At 46.4% G+C, this 23,573-nt stretch overlaps 1 protein-coding gene across 1 annotated transcript in view; it reads right to left on the bottom strand.

Moving 5' to 3' along the window:
• The window catches only part of GPC4 (glypican 4), a 69,206-nt gene that overhangs the window by 19,750 nt on the left and 25,883 nt on the right, over positions 1–23,573 (bottom strand). Inside the window, exons 2-3 of the mRNA XM_075106812.1 lie at positions 18,127–18,285; positions 3,644–4,035 (exon numbers count right to left, since the gene is read on the bottom strand). Of these exons, the coding sequence (XP_074962913.1) occupies positions 3,644–4,035; positions 18,127–18,285 (551 nt within the window). The remainder of the gene's footprint in view (positions 1–3,643; positions 4,036–18,126; positions 18,286–23,573) is intronic.

The following is a 23,573-nucleotide window of genomic DNA, read 5'->3' as shown; positions in this document are numbered from 1 at the left end:
ACACAAGGGCAAGAGGGAAAAGTGCTAAGAGAGCCCCCAAAACGAGTTCATCAGCATAAATCTCCAGGGGAGCTGCAGAAAACTCTCACCACCACTGCAGCTGCAGATGGGGATGTGTGGGTGGGACACTGTCTCTCTGCAGAGAGACAGTGAGGCAAACACAGGGTTTCCATGTCACATGGCTTCAGGCTTCGTCCTTCATCCCCACCAGCTGCTGACTGCCAGACAGACCTTCCCTCCCAGCTCTTGGGTTAAGCACACTCTCCTAGACCCCACAAAACGCTGTCAGGGGGCTCAGTCCTTGACGACTACTACCTCTCCCCCCACAACAGGGGCCTCCATCCCATATCTGTAGTTAACCTGCATCCAACAAGCCCCTGGGCACTTTGCCCTCAAAGGTGTCATGACCCTCGACCAGGCTGTGGGTTTAATCACATGTAACTAATTAAGGGAACATCTCTGCAGCTTGAGAATTGCCCAGTTGCAGGTTCGGTCACTCTAGGCTCTGACTTGTATTTGCTCCTTTTTCCACCCCTGGCTGGGGCAGGAAATGTCACTGCTGGCAGCAATTTAACGCGGCTGATTTTAGTGCTTGTCAAGGGCTAAGTAGCAAGTGAGCGATTAGGGGATGGGCAGATTTCCGTCTCCTGAAGGCGAGGGCAGGAAGGTCAGAGAGAAAGCACCAGGCTACAGAGGGAAGCTCTGGAGGCCCCCAGCCCCTCGCAGCCCACCTCAGATGCAGGACACATCTCTAGCAGGCAGAAACAGCATCCTGGGTTTTCTTCTTGGATCTGCTGTTCAGGGTGGATCTGGAGAATTTTGTACTTACTGGTTCCAAAGGAGGGAATTTGAGGGGTGAAGACCTGAGCATCAAAACTGGGTTTTAGACACAGCTGGAAAACAGTCTGTGTTTTCTCTCCACTGTGCGTTTGGGCAGCAGCACATGGCTTCTGACCCATCCAATGCAGAATTAAAGTTATTTCCTAGCATCCTGGCTCAGAAATCAAGCATACTTGCAGCTTTTCAATATTCTCTCCGTTTCCCCCTTCACTCCCAAACTCACGCAAGGACAATACCTTTCTAAATGCATCTCCCTAGTGAAGATGTAAAAATACATAGGATCATTAAAAAGCCATCAAGGTTGTTCTACTGTAAAGTGCTCTTTGCTCTCCTGATAGCACCCTGGGAAAGTAAAAAGCAGCTGGGTCTTGCAGTAGTTTGTATTTCCCCTACTGAGGATTTTCAATTAAACATTTTGAACTTGCTTGTTACAAAAGGCCTTAAAACTAATTTACATTACTTTGGACATTTTTTCATCAAGAAGAAGCAGCAGTCATCCCACTACAACTCCTGAGTAAAAATAATAAGGAAACAAAGTCAATGGCGTAATTATATAGAGCTCAGCAAAGCTGGGCTAATCTATATGTAATGTGGGAAGCCCCAAAACACAACTGCAAAGCAGCAGGCATAAAAATATCAGCTTTTAAACTCACATATAGAATTTCAGATTGTGTCTTGCAGAAACATGATGTTAGACTTCTACCGAATGAGATTAAAACACTACAGAAAAGATTATTATTCCTTCCACTGCTGCAACTAAAGCTTAGGTATTCAGCAGAAGGGACCTTTCCTACCACTTTTAGAAGTCAATCTGTTGCAGGATTTCCAGTGCAACTAGTGAAACTGAACTGGAAAGTGCGGTAACTGTGATCGTTCTCGGCACGTGAGCTATTTTTGCAGCTGAGTGCGTCTCTGGGTAACCTTCCACACTTGAGCAATTAATTCTAGAGTTGAAGGCAACTCTACACTCGAGGATCTTCAAAAGGGAAAGAGAAATCATGACGCCACCTCGGGTTCACGACTCTGATTCATAACAGATGCGAGGACCGTAGCCCTTGTGGTCCTGTGTCAAGTCTGGAGACGTTTTGATGAATTCCGAGCAGATGGAGCATAAACACGATCCCTCATCCATGCACGTTTACCGCCTATCAAGTGATTGCGCATTCCCAAAAACTGTACTGGGGCTTAGCAGACAGACCTCCCACTCTCCAGCAGCGACAACCCTTTTCCCCTTTCTTTCTGACCACAACGCTACACAGCCAGGAACAAGAGGTACCAGACTTGAAACCCCAACCAAGAGGCTGGCAGGCTTGTCCAGTGACCCGACATGGAGACACAATGCTTGGCCTCATCCAGCACCAACCCTCCCTCCCACATCTCCTTCCCACCACAGGACAGCATCCCTGAGGCTGGAGGGTTTTGTGGTCTCATAAGAGGAACCCCACATGTCACTCACAGAGCTCCACAACACCCGTCCTCAACCAGCAGCACACAGACATGTCTCACGTGAGAGTCATCACTATTAAATGGGGACCCAAAGGCCTAAACCTGTCACCGCTAACTTACAACTTGCTCCTGAAGCCTGGATGTATTAGTATGGCGACTTCTTCCCTTGCTAATATTCTCTGCCCTATCACACACGTGCAGGCTTATCACAGGTTGTTTTTCTCATTTCTCTTCAAGAAAAATTAACATACGAGCAGATTTTTTTCTTTCCAGAGAGACAGTATTTTAATATTATCCCTCTAAGTCAAAGCAATTTGAATGATTATCTCACTTAACGATACTGCTTGTGCTGCCTCCAAAATTGCATTCTGCTTCTACGAGTACCTGAACAGCTATTCATTTCTGTTTTACTAGCCTTCCCCCTTCCTCCCCACCATTTTCCGGGCACTTAGGGTGATTCAAACTACTGCCTGCCCTTTCAGCCTGGCGTTTTATTACTCTATAACCAGGTAGAAAGAAAGTAAACCTCTCTCTGCCCGATTAAATGATTATACTAAATCTTCTGCAGCCCACAGGAAATGAGCTAAGTTTGTTGAAAGGAAATCACTAATATTTGTTATCTCACACATCACTTTAAGGGGATTACTGACTACACCTGCTGCCTATACTGTGCAACTCAGGCTAAGTACCAAATATCACAACAACAAAAAAAGTCACCCCACTTAAACTACTCTAAAATGGTTTCTAAGAAGAGGGAGGTAAACATTTAAGTCACCAACACATCACACCTGTTTGACCCCCCAAAAAAGTGACTTTGCCATAGAAGTCTGAGGTCTAACTCATGCTGCATGTGCAGCACCAAGTACAACTGGCTCCTGCCCTGTACATATGGCTCTGGCTTACTGTTACTATAAAGTGCTGTTTGCTCATGCTAACAGCCTCTCCCTGTGCCTGGAAGCAAAGAGCAAATCAGCAGCTGCTCTGTAATGGATGCCCATAGCAGCCATGACTCGCTGTAATTTGAAGGCAATATTAAGAAGAAACAGCCATTACACAAGCAAACATGGTTATTTCCACTGCAGAAGGTATTTAATTTCCTGCTTGTTGCTGTTGCCTGGACAGGAGGACAGCATCATCCTGGGGAACATCCCTGCTACTGGGATGCAGCACTGGATGGTGGTGTCCCCAGAACGTGAAGACTCTCAACACGCAACGGCACAGCCTACATAGATGGAATTTGCTTCCACCTGTGCTCAGCTACCAGCAAAGCCTCTAAGTACCTAGTCAGGACAACAGGGAAAGACGCTACTTATCACGGGTCCACGGGACATGGGAATAATCACAAGACAGAGCTCACCGCAGACACTTTGCTCACGACGTCCCTCGCGACAGCGAGGCCCTGTGCGAAGGTGCGGGCGGCCACGAACGCTCGCGTCACTTGTAACTTGAGCTTCCGTGGCACGTCCCCAAAGGGCTTCAGCTGCTCGGTGTACTTGCTGACGCACTCGAGGTACTCATCCGTGAAGTGGTACTGAGGGTTGACCAGCCGGAACATGCGCTCCAGCAAGCGCGCCCAGAACTCATTGAGCATCTCCTCCAGGTTGACGTTGCCACCCACGTAGTACCGCTTCAGCTCCACGAAAAGGTCCTTGAACAGCTCCGAGTTCTGCATGTACAAACGGCCGTATGTCCGCACAAACATGTCGTTCAGCGACTTCTCGGCATTTTCGAGAAGTTCTTTGAAGAACTCTAGAAAAGAGGAATAGAAGCCATGGTAAACACCAGCACTGGGCTGTGTATTCACACATTTCTACAACCACTGCCATTGCTTAACTGGAAAATTCAGTGCAATGAGACCATTGCCCAAACAAAATGGAAAGTTAGAGGACTCCCTAAAAATTTTCAAAAAACTTATGTTCTTAAAATCCTTGATTATTCTTCATTAACCAACCCCACAACCTCCCTCCAGATCCAAAGACTTGCAAGAGTGAAACCTCTTGTGAGACAAACCTGAATACCATGACAAAAGTCAGCAAAATGGGAAAAAACAAAACAAAACCAAACAAAAACCAAAAACAAGAAAATTTTTCAAAGCACAAGACTATCAGAAAGCAAAAAGAAAAAAGATATTTTTTTTGTTTTGTTAAACAGACTTTTTGCTCAAGTGGGTCTTTCTTGTCATTTCTTGTCAATTAGTTTTCAGGAATGATCATAAGCCAGCCTCAAAAATTAACAAATTTTAATACATTTTAAAAATAATCCCAAAAATCTACCTGCAGGTTCTTTCTCCTGTTTTGCAAGTTTGTCAGCTCTGGGGCAGGGCCTGTCTCTAATTACCTAATTGGTCCTGATTGCAGACAGGGCTTCAGATGTTTGTGGTAGTACAAAAAAACCACCACAGTTAAGCCAGAATTTGCTCAAAATCCAAGGGCTAAACACTTGGCACAAGAACGACAGAAATATTTTTCAGGTGACAGTGGTCGGATGGGGGCCCTTGGGCTTCATCACCTTCTAAAAGCAAATCCCCAATTCAGTTCACCCTCCCAGAGCAACAGACAGCCCGGTGCTGGAGAGCGGCCACTGCCGAAGCGCCGTCACCGCATCTTGGCAGTGTATGATATACACCTCCGATGCTGATAACGAGCTGACCTGACGATGTCTGGCATGTCAGATGCATTTGCCAGGTCAGTTTAAAGAACATGCCCCACCAAGACAGTGCCACCAAAGCCTTGGCACATGGGCCTCAGTGAAGACCACCCTACTGCAAAGCCTTTGCCTTGGAGATTTGGTGTAGATGAATTAAATGAAAATAAAAAATAAAAATAGGGGAGGGGTCCACAAAATCAAATGGATTTGGGCCACTTTGGAAGAAGCCCCCCGCTGTGTGGCCTTGGGAAGGAGCTAAGGAGAGCAAGGGTAGGTGCTGCCGGGACAAACCATCACAGGGCGGCGGCGCTTGCACCGGGCTGCCGCCCGTTTGCTCCAACCCCGGGGGGCACGCCAGCACCCTGGGGCGCGGGCGCAGCCTCTCCACCACCACGCACAGTGCAGGCAAGGAAGCTTATTATTTTATGCATGCCACCAGCAATTGAGGATTCTGACCTCTGCTTTTCTGTGACTCATATTCAATAAATATTTTTTAATAAAACATGCCTCTGTGGTTTTTTTAATCCTCAAAGGAGTAATGTTTAGAGCCAGAAGTTGTTAGAAGGGGCTGGGGGGGGGGGGGGGGGAATATTTTGGCCCAGTGTGAATTTAAACCTTGTTAAAATGTATTACAAGTATGCTGAAGTTCAGATTTTCGTCTTCAAAGTGCTCCAGTACAAACAAAGCCTAACAGAGAAAACATTTTCTGGAAAAACTGAAACATTCTTCGAGTTCCTGATGAACAAAGTCATGGGGCTCGGGGCCCGACATGGCTGTATATAATGCAGCCTCTTAGGAGCACAGGAGAAATGATCCAGGGAAGAAGAGATTGATTTCAAACACCCGACACGTCCTCTGTCCAGTATCAGCAGGAACCTCCACTTTCGTTCCCATGACTGGCATTTCCTCTCCAGGAAGATTTTTTTCTGTTGAGTTTATACTATAGAGATTAGCTTGGTGTATATTAATTTCTAATCCACTTAATCATTTTGAAGGCTCACTTCCTTCCTTTGCTCAGACCTTTCAGTATCACCAAATAAGTTGTTTATTTAAATATTTTCATGCCAGGCACAAGAGCTGGCAGATGCATCAGCAAGCTCTTCAAAAAGAATTAAGATTTTGAAATTACATTGATAGGAAATCTATTAAATACTTCCAACCACAAGTCTAAAAGGAACCCAAAATAATGTTTTAAGCCAGGAAAGTTATCTCAAGTAATACATCCATATTATCATAACCAATTTATTCTCCTGCCCAAACTCCCTTTATTGGTTACACTCCAAAGTGAAAGTTGAATAAACTGTATCCAGGCTTTAGTGCACTTCATCTCTTAGCAATTTTTCATGTGGGCTATAACCTATAAAAAAATGCAACCTAATTAGCAGCAAATACCTGTGCACCTGCAGCCTTCCAGCCAGCAGCCTTTCCTTGCCCAAAAGGGAGATAAATAAAGGAAATGAAAACTTCCCACCAAAGCAGCCACTTCTAAAACCCCAACAAACACTGCTGAAGGAGGCACCACGTACGTGCAAAGCCATCATTTCTGGTTCATGCGCCAGCCAGCGTTTTCATAGGCAGAAAACATCCGTTCTCAAGTGCCACTTTCCAAATAAGAAGGGGAGGACAGAAGAGGCTGTCTGTCTGCAGCACAGCATCAGCACCCACCCTCCCACCTCGTGAAGCTTCCCCACCAGCATGTGCCTGCATCCCTGAACCGTGCCGGACGGGACACCCTGGTGACTGGCGCCGGTGCCTTGGCCCATGGGTGGCCTTGCTGGCACCTCGCAGCTCCTGGGGTGGGGATGAGGTTGGGAAGGTGGGGAGGAGTGATGTCAAGCACGGCACAGGGCTGCTCCGCACCAGCAAGCGGGAACGGACCCACTGGTAGGACATGCATGGCAAGTGCTTGCATCTTCTTCCATGCAATGCACAGCTGTTGCATTAGGCCTCAACTCAGTCAGCAGCAGGGATTAAACTATACATATTTCTATATATGTGTGTGTGTATATATGTATATAAAATTATTTACTGTAGCTGTTGGCATACTACAAGTCTGCATCCTCAGTTTCTGTCTCTCCTTCAAGAAATCAGCTGGGGGACAGCAAGGAATATTAAGCTTTTCTTTGTGCAAGCCATGAGCATAGACATCTGCAACAAAGAGAAGAAAGCCCAAAAGTTCTTTTTATGACTTAGATGCTAATCTGACTAGTAACTCCCTACATCTAATTAGATATTAATTCTCCCCTTCACAGAAACAAGCTGATTAGCAAACACCAACATAACCCAGCATTAACCTTGCCACTACAAGAAGAAAAATGGCAGGTTCCTCTTTATGTCTTGACTGTTTGCTGGGTAAAATAAATGACCACCTTTCATTTGTATTAGAAGTTGACTTGTTCTCAAACAAAGAAAACACACAAAGGCCTCGGTTGCTTATTTTACAGCACTGTAAAAGCACGTTTTACAGCTGTGTTGCAAGCAATCTGTACTCATTAAATTATCACTCTGACAGGCTCCCTGTGAAAAGCTGTCAAATGCAAACATTTTTCACAGACAACAAATCATACTTTGCCAGTGCTCTCCGAGACGCTGCTATCCGGCGGGGTGGCAGGCTCTCTTTTCCCTACCAGTTATCTTGTTTAAACTCCCAGAACAAGGGCTGGCCCCTCTGTCGACAAACAGGCACAAGCACATACACAGTGCTGGGAAGGGCTTCGCTAACTGACCCGCAGGAGCGGCATGTGGCTTAAAGGACTCCCTGGTTCTCCTAGCTAAGAGCAGAACATGGAGAGACGTCTGGGTTACCCAGAGAGGAGAGACTGCAGACAAGGCGCCGGGCTGACGTGGCCCAGCCAGCTCTGGTCCAACCTGATATGGGAGGCAAGTCCACATTTTACTACCTCAACCCATCTCAGCTAAACCCTGCTGATGCAAAGTCATCTTGTTGCTCGGGGTGATGCTCAGGAGGGTGAGAGCAGGGGCAAGGGTACCAGCACTGCTGTCCGCAGAGTGCAGCCAAGCTGCCCGGTGGGACCAGAGCCACAAAACCTTTCCTAATGCCAAGAAGAAACTTTAAAATTTGTATTGCAAAATAAATCCTGTGGATGCTACGAACTTCGATGCTCAAAGGAAGACGACATTTCCAGTGCAATTAACTTTTAGAGACAGAAAAGGCAGTGATCTGCAGTCAGGCAATCTAAGGCTCTGGGCTCTGTTTATTCTTTTAACCCATTCGAATTTCAGGGTAGAATTTCAAATGCCCAACACTCAGGGAAAGCCTGAGATGTCATGAAACAGTAAGAAAGACTAGATGTAACATATCTGCTATTTCTGCAATAAGAATCCTAGAAAAGAAGTCTCTGCTTTTGAACAAACCCTTCTATAAAAGAGCACAGTGGGAAAACATAGCCATAGTTACTTAGCAATTTCCTTTTTTCAGGTATTAAAATGTATTACCTGTTTGCAGCTTGAGGGCAGACCAGCCCTGCCAGTAACCTAGCGCAGGAGAGTGCCACACCTCCCCAAGGTGCTTCCACTTGACATCAGTTTCCACTGCCAGAATTACTCAAAACAATTTTCCTTCTGAATTGCAGATACATGAGCTACTCAAAGAAACACAATCACTCCACCCACTGTGGGGCACAGGACAAATCCTACCTGCAGACAATACATCCACTTCCTTTGACTTTTGTACCCAAAATTATTTTTGATCTTGGATTCATAGGTCTCATCTGAAAATATCCTTTTTTTAAGTAAGAAGGGATGCAACATTTTCCTATTCCTCATGTTAACATTTTCAGATATATTAAGAGTGGGATTTTCATAAAAGAGGGCTTTTGATAAGGGCAGCCCACTGCTGTAGGGCACAGTCCTACAAAGGCAGCTCCTGGAAATTAGATGAACACATCAAAGGGGCGCATTCCCCTTCGCCCACCGGCAGGTTTGGCATTTCCCTACAAATGCTGGTGACAGAACCAGCAGCAAAACTGCCTGGCCTGAGCTGCCTCCTGCCACCACCTGCCCCTCGGCAAGACCAAAGAGCCGGTGTCCTCTGCCCCTCCAGCCATGCTCCAGGCAGGGAGCCCTCAGGGCTGAACCCACAGCTGACCACCACAGGAGTGCCACATTTTGCCTTGAATTTTCTGATCTTAAGGAATGAAATGCTTTTATTTCAGAGAATAATCTCCTGCTCCACGGCGCCCTGCCTGCTCTTCTACCAGAAACTGCAAGAGTGAAACCATGAGCGACCCAGGGCTCAGCACCAAAAATCCAGTTTTTAGAGCAGAGAAAACCTTAACTGCGGTGCAAAAGAGGCAGAGTGTCTTACCCAAGAGCTCAGCAAGGCCATTGAGCCAACGTGCTCTCTAGAGATGCCCATCTGTTGGCCATGTCTGGGTGTGCTGGTGTCCTTCCCAAAGGAGACCAGGGCTACCACCCATCTTTCTGATCCCAAAGGCCACCTGACATCCTGTGTTTCCCATGCACCAGGTTTGCTTAGTTTAGAGCTGTGCTTTCAATTGGCCTTATTCTGTTTGAGGTTTCCAAATTAACTACACAGATACCAGGTAGACATGCAATTACTCAACACGCCTTAAAAAACAAATAAAACCAGGCCCAAGCATGCAGAGGGAACATGCTGTATTTTTATGGGCACAATTAATTAGTTTCAGATAATTTGCTACCCAGCTTTTTGGGTATACTCTTAGTATGTTGTTCAGGTTATGATTAATTCAGGACCGTCTGTCTTACTGAAAACTTTAATTTGCTTGTCTGTACAGAAAATTATGCTTTCTAGCATGTACAGGAGAACACTGCCACAAAGAGATTAATTATATTTTCTCATAAAATGGTTTACTCAGAATACGTCCACAACAGCAAGATGGATTCCCGGATGAACACTCTTGCCCAAGCCGCGGCCCCAAAGGCTGTGCTGCAGAGGGACTGGCGCCAGCAGCATCCAAGCGCCTTCGCAGAGGTGCATCTGTGGATGCAAACTCCACCCTGCAGCTGCTCCTACCATGCGAAGAAAAATTCAATCCAGACAGATAAAAGGAATTTAGAGGAAAAGAGATGAATATTTCACAGCTCTTTTCACCTCAGAGGTGAAGCCATCCGTAGCCATGCCATCTACTCCAAAGGATAAAGAGATTTTTTTTTCTTTTTTTCTAAATGCGCCTCATTACTTTTAACACGCCTTCACGTCCTTTATTGCATATACTGCATTTGTAATTTCCACCAAGGAAAAACAAACCATAGCTTAACAACCTTTTTCCAGAAGTGCTGAGAAACCGATGAATACATAGTGTTAACACATTTATTGAATATGAACTCAGGAAGGGCAGGGCAAATCCACAAGCTGTTTCTCTGTCCTGTTTTCAAACATGTGTTAGCACTTACTGACATGGGAAGAACTCTTCCGTGGAGTTTGAAGAAGTACAGGCTTAAATCACGCCAGTATCACAGCAACAGCCGCAACATGTGAACCTTGGAGAGCTGGGAGGCCCAACAACATCTCCCCAAACTTTGCTTGATTAATGAAAGGTTTCAAGACAACAACAACAACTGGGCTGCAGCCTCATAGGAGAAAAAACAACCACCAAAAAATGGGATTTCTAAAACTTCTTGTTTCTTGTGGGCCCAAGAACATAATCTTCATCTGCACCCTGGGACTGGCAGGAGCCCAGAAGAGCAGGGAAGAAGCTAGAACACAGCACGAGATCACCATCATCACACTGAGACCAAGCTCATTAAAGGACTAAGAAGCAGTGAAGCGGGGGGGGGAGACAGTATGGAGATTTTTGTCTGTGATTCAAGAAGCAAAGAGCAGACATTGCATCCTGCTGCGCATTAACAGTCACACCATGAATTAGGAAAGCAGCAACAGCAAAAATGCCCTTGCTCCCCTCTTGGTCCATCCCGCTCTGCCGCACACCATGCAGTAGGACAAGCCCAGTCTTCACAGTCTCCTCATCCCCACTTCCAGGAAGAAGACTGCTCATGCATCCCGTTCTGGGTCAGCCACAGCAGGTTTCTCCTGCTCCTCCCATGCTGCTTCCTCCCCAGGCAGCAGGTCATTCATTCCCAGCCCTTCCATCCTCCTCCTCATGACCACGACTCAACGGCCACCTTCCCCAACACACCTCCCTCGCTGCTTCTTCCTTTTCACTGTGCTCATTCCTCAATCTCAACTGACCTTTCAAACACACCAACTTCCCACCCCAAAAAGCAAACACCACCTACAAAATCTGAAAGCGAATTCCTTCAGGTTGCCTCCCACATAGCCCCATTCGCATGGGCTTTCCAGCACACGCACTAAGGTATTTCACACAGATGTATTATTCCAAGCTTCCCTCCCTCCGACTCTGGTGAAGGGCCTGAGGAGGACCTGTGCTGCTGAGCAGTGGGGATGGTTTTCTCATTCCTGTTAACCTTAGTTCCCCTCATCTCATTATATTTACACTTACAGCTCTTCCCGCTAGGGCCACCTCTCTTATTTGTTCATCCAGCATGCAAACAGCTGGACACTAAGATGTTACAGCACATTTAACACTAACAAAATAGTTCCAACTCTGTGCCAGTGGAATATCACATGCCCAAGCCCACCATGAGACCCCCAAAACACCACCAACTCAAGGGGCATCCAGAGGAGCAGCTCCAAGACTACACAAGCAATGAGAGCCTGCACATCGGCCAGGCAGCTCCTTTGTGCAAGAAGGAGGAAGAGAGAGTTAATTTTAAACAGACAAACAATAGCTCATTGACTGGTTGACAGCAATTAGTAACCAAAGAGCACCAGGCACATTTCCTGTAGCCAAGTATAAAGCATGCTGTCCCCATCTTTGCTTTTGGGAAAAAAGCCCAAGAGGGTAAGAGCAGTTTACCTGGGATCTTAGCAGCAGAACTGCTTGGATCTGAGATGGCAGAAGGCTGTTTGATCCCTCCAAGCTAAAACAGAAAGTGGTTTTGCCCATTGCTGAAGTCTTTCCTCAGTTACAAAATCAAGACTCCCTCTCCCTCCCCCAACCTACATGTCAGGAGCCCCCCCTGCTTTGAGATCTCCTCCTTCTGGGATGACTTAACCTCAGGATCTTTCCGAGCCTCCCAAAACAGAGGTCTGGTCCCCCACTGTCAGAGGAGCATCACCCTTCTCAATGAGCAAGACTAAAAATCACAGTGGATTATGGACCTCCTTAAAAATCTCCAGATGGAGAGGAGGCAGTTAAAAGAAAACAAAGAACAAACAAACTTCTACTGTACAAGCAGCAGAGAATTTGTTTCATTATTGCTGCAGTGAGTGGGAAAGCACAAACAAAAGCCTGCAAGTGGGATTTTCTAAAGGAAGTGTGTTGGTGGTTGTTCCTCCTGCTTGTCCTAAATCACTCCAACCCCACTCCAGGCAAGAACAAGTCTGAAACTATGTCTGAAGGACTGGCTCTCAGCAACTGCTTGTTCTGCAAAATTTGGGGGACCTTCCCACTGTTTTCTGCCCTGGTTGGTACGTGTGTTTGGTGCCATCCCTTTCTGGAGAGGGAAGAACAAGGCTGTGCCTTCATCTAGACATGAGTGACAGCAGATAGACAAAACTACTGTATTATTTGTATGTTGATGATGCAGTCATCATGGGCACGCTTGCCAGAGGATGGGTTGTAATGGTAGAGCTCTCTCTAACACATAAGATTTATTCAGAAGCACAAACACCATGCAGCTCTGGCACAGCAAGCAAAGGTCCACTAGGTCTCTACTCTCAGCCCTCCTGCTGTGCTGCAACGCCTGGAGCTGCCTCCTGCGGAGGTAAGTGTGCCAGCAGCCAGGACTAGCCCCACAGTCCTGGGTGCCACAGACACAGGGAACCCTGGCACACGAGAAGGACAAGGCCCCGGGTCTCTGCTCTTGCAGGCAGCTTCCAGTAAAAATGTTAATGTGAGATGAAGGTCCCCAAAGGGCAGTTATTTTGGTAAGGTGGAGCGCCCCGATGGGCTGCCAAATTCTAACTATAGAGGCGGTGGGCTGGGAACCTGCGGGGCTCGTCTTTCACCGTTTGCCTCTGCAATGCCCGGAACAGCAGAGAGGAGACCACCAAAAGCTTTCCCTTGTCCCTCCTGTGCCATTCCTGACTATTAATACTTCCCAGCCACACATCCCACTGTCCCAGCACACATCCCTGGTAAGGCCTACCTGGAGACAGCGGCTGGAAGCCACAGGCTGTCTGAACAACAAAACCTAAATTCAGAAGCGAGATTACAGTTTTTTGTGTGTGTGTGTCCCAGTTTCAGCATTTTGTAAGGTGTTTGGCCATGCTCCCTGACTAGTCACTTGGACTCAGCCACAGCCCAGTTGTTAGAAGTAATTTGTGCACCCAGAAGTAACACAGGGCTTGCACTAGGAGATCAAGGGCACCCTGGGATGCTGCAAAGTTGCAGGCCACGACCACCCTTTATACCTGTGGCTACTTTGCCCAACACAGACACAGAGGCCACACGCAGGGGTCCCTCTCTGGGCCCCCTGCCTGGTCCCTGCGCAGCAGAGGGATGGGTGCACCATGGTCTCGGGGACCCCTGGCTGGCTCATGCTGCCTGGTTTTGGTTTCTTCCTGCTCACTGTCCCAAAGGGGTTTCATTTTACACCTCTATTTGTTTTATCTTAAATGCTAACAGAAAAGTCAGGGGGAGCAGATCGGAAACGGGACTCTTGGCATTTAATAGCTTCCCAGATGCTGGCTCAGGCTGTGCTGTTTCATGCAAATCCTTCTGTCCCATCGGCACTGGGAACACCAAACCTACTGCCAGCCCAGGCAGGGACACACCATCTCATGCTCGTCTCCTCTACAACAAGGGTTGCAGAAGCTTGCTTGCCTTCCCTAAATCCAGAGCATGCAGAAGAAAGGGACAAGACTTGGTTTAAGTGCAATAGGAAAAGCACTTGTGAAATGCAGGAGCAGGAGAACAAGCAGCCGCTTGCCAGGCTGAGCCCCGCCGGGCAGAGGCTCAGTGGGCCCTCTGCTCACAGGGGCTTGGGGCTCTGTCTGCCCTAATCGCTCTGCAACCAGCCTATTAAAAAAAAATTCGTTTCTCCCCCCAGAAAAGGCCTGGCACAACAGTTAAATCTTCTGAGAGATTCAGGAGGTATCTTTAATAAGAAAAAAATAAGCACATCTTATCTAGGAAGCAACAGAATAGCAGAAATGCTGAAGAAGAGTTATGGGCTATGTCCTGTCCCTGCTCCAATTCCTCAAAACAATTTCCCTGAAGCACTGCTTGGATAGCACAGACCCCGGCATGGGAAACTTCAGCCTGAAAGGGCAAAAGAGGGGAAAGTTCCCATTTATTAAATGGGACCAAGCATTTATGCAGTCATAATGTCACCATTAATCCTATTAGTGTTATTAATCCCTGGGAGAAGGAAGGGGGGGTTCTAACTAGCTAAGATAAAACAAGGGAAGGAAGATTTGAAACACACACACCCACTTTTTTCTTTCTTTTAAAAGCCCTGACTGCTATAACCACTTCTGTGGCATGAGGCGTCACTGCAGTTGCACAGCTCTGTGGCTTGCCCATGGTTGTCACTGTCATGGAGGGAGATGCTTACATGGCCAGAGAATCTCAGCCACAATTTTCTCAATGAAGCCCATAAATGTGTGTCTGAGGTCATGTATGCCAGAAAAAAACCAGCAAATCTTCACCTAGCAATGGGGAATCTGACAACTCCCAAAGTATTTTTTATTTTATTAGAAAAGCATTTCCCTTACTGCTGAAAATATATCCCTTACTGCCACACTGCAATTGGACTAGTTGTTTAAATTACAACAGGAGACACACGCGGGAGCATACATAGCTGTACTATAAGCAAATGTTTAGACAGGATATGTATGATATGGGACTCCAAAGCTCCAGTCTTCTCCCCGCGTCTGCAAACCAAACACACACAGGAGGATCTGATGCTGTCACATTATGCATCAGGAGCCAAAATGACTTCTGGTCAGCCCTTTGGGGATGGATAATCAGCAGCTTGTTCCATGCTCCCGATTAAGAGGAGATAATACTTTCCTGTATGGCTTTCGTGTCAGATCAGAGCAATTCTGGCAACAGTTCCAACAGCACACAGCGCTCCAGCAACAGCTGATGCAAATGCTGCAAAAGCCACAGGGCATCACAGCCTCCATCCAAAGGACATGCCACCACTTCGACTATCCTTTTGCATCAGCAACTGCTGCAAAGGTCACACACATAACAGAGGCAGCATGGGTTTGCCTCTCCTCTCAGACCTGAACGTCAAGGCTGAGAGATTAGCAGCCAGACAACCCACAACAAAGATTTTGAAAGAGCTGGAGGACACGGTTTGCCGCTTCAGCTGCATCCTGGAGTGGCCTTTCGCAGCACAGGGATGCATCACTGTGCAAGAGATGCATTCGTCCCACTTGCCGGAAGGGCAGTTAAGTGAAGTGAATTCAGTCTCTGCAATAACGCGTCTTGCCTGCTCAGTCCCTCGACACAGCTGTAACGCAGAGGATTTCTCATTAAACAGAGGAAGGTGCATTTTGTGTCAACTTTATTTTCATTTGAATGGATTTAGCTACTAGCAATGAGGCAGCCCTAAAGAGCTACAAAGGCTAAGATCAGAGCATGGGCCCATGTGAAGGAAGAGCTCTGGAAGGGATCGTGCGCTTTTCAATGTCATACCTAGAGATTAGGACAAATGTGTGTCTTGATCATCTCTCTCTCCTCTAGGTTGAGCACATTACACCAAAAAAGGCAGTAAGAATTATGTTGGACAAGGAGAACTCAGACATGCAAGGCAGAACAGACCACAGCTGACCTGATGACCAAGCACCAGGGCTGAACAGAAGGAGGAAGGAAACACCACACCACAAGCAGCTGATCACTCAGTAGGAGGCTCTTAAAAACCAACCAACAATACTACCACAGCAGTCTTCAGCATGGCACTCCAAACTTTTCGCAGAAGAGTCTGAGAACCTCAGATGGAAGACTCCCCAACCTGCCCCAGCCACCAGCAAGAGTGCTGCTGAAGAGGGGGTGCCTTCAGCCTCCAGCACAGAGGCAGACATGATGAAAAGTCTTCCAAGAGGTAAACGATGAGGATGGTAATCAGTTATCTCTGCTTCCACCCCAGGTAAGATTAAAATAATCCCTACATCAGCTTCGTCTGCAACAAATCAAGTTTGAGATTGATATTAGGAAACGCTCAAAGACGGAGCCATTAGGCTTTGGGAAAAGCTGAGGAGATTGCTAATTCTCTTTCATTAGCTTTGTAGAGAGCAGAGAAAAGCCCTTCAGGGACAGGTTGGGCACAGTAAACCCAGGTTCCAGCAACAGGATCACACAATCCCTGTCCAGATTTGCCTGTCAAGGTCTCCCAGGGCTAAGACCAGGATGAGACCAGCACAGGGCATGCTGCGAGGGGCTGACGGAAGAACCACCACACAACACAAAACAGCTCATACAGGGCTCCCTATCAAAGCTCGCCCATTTTGAAACCTTATGCTTTGACAGGTATCCAGCTCAGCTTAGCTTAATATCCCCCTACCATCATGCAGCCCTGCAGCCATATCTCACCCTACAAACAGGCAGACACACCTAGCAATACATCTGCACCATGGCAGGGATGCTAATACAGTGAACCCTGCATGCTCTTTGTTTTCAGTGCTGCATTTCAAAAAGTCTCATCGTTCATTTAAGGTGAATCAGATGCCATTCCTCTGGTCTCTTTGAAAGGGCTTATCTATGGGCTGGATTTCATTAAGTGTCTTGTTCTGCATTTAATAAGCTTACAAGTCTAGACACTTTGGTTCTCTCTCCATCACCCCTTTGGTGTACCAGCAGGTAGAGACAACAGAGGTTAAGAGGGAAATATTTAGCTAGCAGATTTAGATGCTATCAAGATGATTGCGTAATTCCACTTTGACTCACTGCAATTTCATACCCGGGGACTTTTTCGCTCACCCAAGTGCCAATCCCTTTTGAAAGAAAGGGGCTGCTACCTCCTGCAGTAGAGTAGAGGAGGTCCCTGGGAGGTTCAAGACGCAGACTTCGGGATATTAGTAGAAAAATACATGTTGAATCAATGACTGAACAAGGGATAAAAAGGTCCAGAGGAGCTGTGCGGTGGAATTGCCCTCCACTACCAGACAGCAATGATGATATACGAGGTGAACAGAAGTCTCAGCAACCCAGTCCACCTGACTCTTCAAATATTTCCATGTGCAACTGGGTGTCACCTCATTCCCTCAGCCAACAAGGGCAACCCAGGGAGGAGCCTGATGCCCTGGCTCCTCCTTCCTGGGGGTGCCCAGGTGCAGGGGCTGCAGGGACCAGGAGCACACAGGTACCGGCAGAGCCCCATGGGAACTGCCACAACCAGGAGCTCAGCAGCAAAACCAAGATATGCTGCTTGGACATCAGATGGGTGCTCTGCCTGATGCCTGGGCATTGACTTCAGCTGAGGAGGGATGTACCAAGGCGTTCTTGAAAGAAAGGCGCCTGGCTGCAAGGTGGGCAACGCTGGAAGGGTGTGCACCAGCTACCACCAAGAGTGAGCGTCTTCCTGCAGCTCCCATGAGCCATGCATGCCCTATGGAGACCCAGTCTGACGGGACACCGCTGCCGATCCGAGGGCAAGGCCAAGCCCAGTCATTTGCTTATCAGTCAGCAGTTAGCGTCACTCGAGTGATGGGAACTCAGCCAAGACTTTGTTCATTTTGCTTCTGACCCTGCATCACACTTGAACCCTTGGCCTCCACACAAAACCAGCTCTGTATTTATCTGCTGCTCTGCTTAGCCCCAAAGGCTAAGTGAGATGGATACAAATCCTGTTGGTTCACAACACGCTGGGAACGATCAGCACTTTTGTGGATCAGGGCTACAAGATGCGCACATGATAATTACATGTGCTGCACGGATGCACCAACAAAACTGCAGTCTTACATTAAGAGGAAAATTTTTTTTCAAAAGATTAATCAAAAAGAAAGATCTCTCTCTTTGGGAAACAAGCAGGTATAATCAGCAAATATTTCTCTCTCACGGGATTGCAAAACAAGGCGTGCTCTGCCCTCCGAGCCATGAGTCATGAACTTCCACAGCAGAGGGGAAAGCAGAGCAGAACAACTGCATAGAGAACAACAGGATGGGGATTTTTTACATTTTATCCCAAGGAGAGCAAGTTCAAGGTCTCTGCACTTACCATCAAACTTCTTGTATCGGGAACTGAACATGGTTTGTAAGTGATTGCTAAGCTCTACAACGGCGTTTCTGAAGTCGTGTTTACTCTGCTGACTGTACTTCTCCTCCATTTCTTGAGAGCAGCATGTGTAGCCTTGTGAGCAGACTTTCAAATGGTCACCTGAAAACCAGAGAAGAAAATACCCTGAGTTAAAAGGATTCTCTATGCAAGGGCAAAGAGGTTGGCTTGCAAGGCAGAGGGTGTGAGGACCTGGAGCCCCATCTCCTCCCATGGAAACCCCACCACCACCACCCCCCACTCACTGCAAGCGCTCAGCCAGGCACACCAAAACCTGATTCTGTAGAGCTTTATAACAACACTTGTAAAAACCATGCCTTGCCTTTCTGCAAGAACATTTAAACGTGTCCTCTTATTTATTCAGTTAGTAAGCAGAATAAGCAGATACTCATCTTGCACAGTGTAATTTGAAGAACCAGCAGAATGACCTGTATATGCTATGCTATCTTCCATGAAGTTTTTGCTATTTTAATTATTTCCAATTCATTCAGCTAGTACACAACACAGTATCAATGGCAATGGTCCTCTTTGCACAGATTAATCCTTGTTTCTTCACACCCCCCCTCCAATTACCACAGAACAAGTAATCTTTCTCAGAATCACAGCTACCACTGATATTAAAATATACTTGTTTTATGCAACAGCTCATGAAAAAGCTTTATATTTCCCAGCTCCTAATTTTACAGTTTTTCGGTCACCATCCCAGGTGAAATCAGGTGTTTGTTTTTGGAGAACCCAGATAGATTTTTCTTCCTTCACCCTGAACAACAATTCTCTCCTACAAAGGTAACTGCCTTAAGCTGGCTTGGTCAGAGGAATCGTGAAGTGCTTCAGTGTCCACCATAGCTTCGTTTTGAAATTTCGCGATCTGGACACAGGGTCTGGCTCCATGTAATTTCCTTTTAGAGCACCTTGTTGCAGTGCAGGATGAAGCTGTCCTCTTCTAGCACCACCAATAAAACACTGCTGCCAGGTTTTGTTGGGCCAAGACAAACTCTTTGCACAGCAATCCTCAGCTCCAGCTTCTCTGACAGGTCCCACAAGGCAGAACCACCACAGGCAGGTGGGCTGATGCTGAAGTGGTTCAAACTTGGGCAAATTGTGCAAATCTTTGTCAACGCTGAAGACATGATCAAAACAAGCAGGATGAGAATCTCATCCTTCCAAGTCAGATGGTATTTTAAAAGACACAGCCTACATGTAAGCTGCCACCTTCTCTCCCATTTCACACCCCGTTGCCAAACCATATCCTTCAGCCTGAGGAAGCAGATGGAGAAGCAAAGGCTCTTCCTACCTGCTCACACCCTGGGAGCCACCAACAACCTCCAACCACCGCTGAGGTTCAGAGACTCATGGCGAGAGCTGCAAATGACTTGTCAGCCCTCTGCAAAGAAAATAACCTCTTCATGACAGGCTGTGAACCATGCACTTAGTGAAGAGCCACCCTACCTGCTAGAGCATCAGAAGTGGGTTTAGAGAAACAAATGCAATTTTTGCACGGTGCAAAACAAAGCCTGCCCGTGACTAACGTGATCAGTTGCTTCTCTGCCCACCTTGTGCAAGATCTCGTAACAACATTATTTACCCAGCTACTGAACCTTTGCATCACTTTGCATGACTTTCTAGTGTAACTAACTCTCCTTTCAGAGACTTAAGGACCATTTTAAGATATAAATATATACGTATTATTAGAATAAGACATAAATATATGTGTGTATGTATATATATATACACACACACACACATATATATAGAAGATTCCTAAGAGCCTCTCCTTCTAAATTTATTTTCCTTTTGCACTACAGGGTTTGTTTGTTTTTCCTGGCATTACAGAGAGACCTTGACCAACAGATAATTCTGCCACAGCTAATTTATTACACACGACCATCCGCTGCTCTTGATTAATGGAAAGCTCAAAGTCTGTTACGGGAAGCAGTATTGCTAGGCACAGCCTTCAGAAAACACAGAAAAATCTCACTATCTCCTTGCAGATATATTTTCCTTTCACAGACTCTATTTCCTCCTGTCTCAGAGGAGCACCTCCAGCAGCAAATACACACATCAAGGGCCGCAGCATCGAGGGATGAGGCTCCATTTAGCTTGATAAGTCATTTATAAGAAAGGAAGAGGTGCACCCAGGATTTTTTGATCCTACCCAACAAATCCATCCCAGAGCACACCTGGTGACTCCTCTATGAGCCTGCCTTACCAGCAAGCATTAAAAAAACAGAAGTGCCCAAGCACCACTGCTTTATTTCACTTTTACTCTCTTTGCTCTGGTTCCAATACAGCACTAAGGCTTTTTGACACAACGGGAAACAAAAAGAGCAGCAAAGCAATAATTACAGCTAGAGCGATTGCTGGTTTTGCAGTGTCAAAACAATTTAATTTCAGAAGTGTTGAAACGGGTTTTTTTTTCCTTAATTTCTTATGGAGGGGGAGTATGTTGGAAATATTTTACCTGAAATGCACTTCATGATTTCAGTACCATTTCCATGATGCATGCCTGCCTTTGATGGTTACGACTTACATACTTCCCATTCTTTTGTGTTGGAGGGGTAAGCCTTTACCCTACTTGGCAAATTCAAACCTTACTGATAGTGCGATTTCCTTTCTTAGCTACACTTTACAGACACTTCTGAAGTTGTCCACAGACGCCCTGGGATCCCTAAAACAGTGGTTTTAACAACTACTCCAATTTATTTATGATTAATAAAAGCCCAATGTATTTCAAAAGTACAAGTAACAGTTTTATATCTATTTATACTATTAAACTAAAGTTGCCATCCCACCTAATGTTACAAAGCAAAGTAATTTTTCCTTTGATCCCCCTTGTTCCAGATTTGCACGGTGCCTCCCTGGGACACACGTGCAAAGCCAAGCAAAGAGAACACTGCCGATAGTAAATCAAGCTTGCACAGATCCTGAACTTTAAGATATTACGCTCCAAAATGCAACTCAGACATTCAAAAATGAATGACCAAGCAATCTAATTATGGAAGATATTTCTCAGTCATGTCAGCACTATGTGGTCTTGGCTTATGATCAAGAATTAGCTCTGTCTGGAGCTGAGAAGCTCCAGCTACTCAGTGCTAATAGTAGGAGGATGTGCTGTGTTACCCAGTGTTAAAAAACAGAAAGGTCAGAGCTGTGGGCTGCTTTTCTTGCAGTTTTCTTACACCACAGTAGGAGATACCAATGGAAAGTCACTGGAAGACACAGCAGCCCCTTTTTTCCCATGGGGATGGTTGTCTTTAACACACCTGCATCCCTGAGAATATATCGTCGCTTGAGCAAAGAAACAGACACTGACAGAGTTTGCAAGAAATCTCATGCCTAGCGTTTGTCTTAAATCAGCTAGCAGAGCTGATCCCTTGGAGCATCCACCCACAGGACTCATCCCACGCCTGAGTTTGCAGGGAGAGCAACGCAACATCCCAGCATCCCATCACCCGCTGAGGTGACAGATCCATCACATGCCCCTTCGGTGAGTGGCTACGGTGTTGGGAACTGCTTACACCCCCACAGACAGACCCCAGAGCACACCATCAGACAAACGCTTCAAAACACAGCAGTGCTACAACCACAGCATGCAGAAGAATGAAAACAAAGCCTAGAAAGCAGCCGCTGCCAGCGGCCCACATAAGCATGGACCAGTTATGCACATGCAAAACACCAACACAGAGCCAAGACCAAAGACAATGCTCTTTGTTTTTCCAACTGGCAGTGACCTCCTCTAAGGAAAAGGAGTGAAAATTATGAGTATTTAGGCCCACTGAAACAGAGATCTCATGTTTAGCAAACACTCATGGTGTGCGCTCACTGTCAAGGACACATTCGACAGTAATTATTTCCCAAGTTAAAACTCATCAAACAATGCCCATACAAGGCAACTCTTCATCTACTGTTGAGTGTTAAAGACTCGGCAGCTTTTGTAATTTATCACCATATGAGCACAGGAAAAATATAACTTTGCCACAGCTTCCTTTCAAGTTAGGCTTTTTATTGAATTGTTTGGCAGGGTGTGCAATCACCACATCAGGGGCTGCATGGCAAAAAGAGCTGAAGTAGCAGAGAACGACTCCAAATATCTACCGCATATGCACACCATCGCTGCAACTTCTCGTGTATTTGCAGCAGACCTTTCCCATGGCCTGTTGCAGCAAGACTTTCTCTCTATTTTATATTACACATGAATACAGAGAGAGAAACAAAGGATCAAAAAATCACAAACGACACTGGCTCCTTGGTTAGTTAACAGCACATCTCTGGGGAACGGAGGTGGCGGTTTAAAGATAGAAATGCAATGGTACACAATGTTACCATCTGTACATCCGAGGAAATGTTCTCAGAAAGGTAATCTTGCAAACTTATGATTTAAGCCATTACAGAAATGCCACATTTAGCAGACTCCAGGCACACGGAGTTTCTTCCAAATCAAGTAACTATTTTGCAATGTGTCAGAAAACAAGTTTTCATCGAATGAGTAAGTGTGCAGCGCAAACTCAGGGGCTCTGTGATCTTGAAAAGCAGTTCCCTTCACCGAACAATTTTCCAAGACCTTTTCAAAATGTTGTTTCTGGATGTCTAATGTCTTCCAGCCTGCTTCTCTTCGCCTTGACTAAGTTAATACTTTAAGTATACCTAGCCGCAAAACCAGCTCAACTTTCAGGAGTGGTTCTCTGGGAGGCGGGGGGGGCATTATTTCTTTAAAACAGCCCTGTACACAGTCTAGCCCTTCATTGCAGTTTGGTAAACAAGCCAAAAGTAGTTTATGGGCTGAGATGTTACTGTTGGACTTTGCTCCCCTGTGAGAAAACAGGCTGGGGTAAGCTGGACTGGTGGAGGAGCGGGAGGCGAACACTGCTGGAGGACCAGCGAGTGGGGCCACCATTTCGGCCTCATGCTCTGCCTCTTCCCTCTCACACACACCGGCCTGTGTCATCTTTAGAAGAGCTTTATGACTTCCCCTGAACCAACTACCAAAGGAATCCTGGACTGTAATGCTGAGCTCTAATCCGATTTCACACTAGACTTGCCTTCTAATTATCACAGAATATTAGGCTTCCACCCATCATATATAATTGACATGCGACTGAGGCTTTACAAAACCCCCAACAAAGATGACAAGAGACACTAGCATCACCCCTGAGCGCAGTTCTGCTGCGCCGGCCCCACATTAACAAGGGGCGATAAGAAAAAAGAAAAGCATGAGCTTGCGATCGGCTCCTGTGGACTCAGTGAGACAGAAAAGGCTACGAAACCATCCGCCCAATCCGATCATCTTTAATTCTACCCAAAATACCAAAACCTGCCTAATTTTCCTGGCTACAAGCCGGGGATGCTCAGCAGCCCCAGGAACGGCCCATGAGCTCCCACCGATCTGCAAC

Source organism: Phalacrocorax aristotelis, chromosome 11, assembly GCF_949628215.1.
Source record: "Phalacrocorax aristotelis chromosome 11, bGulAri2.1, whole genome shotgun sequence".
Lineage (NCBI taxonomy): Eukaryota > Metazoa > Chordata > Aves > Suliformes > Phalacrocoracidae > Phalacrocorax > Phalacrocorax aristotelis.
Note: the sequence above shows the minus strand (reverse complement) of the source record. Positions and strands in the feature narration are given on the sequence as shown.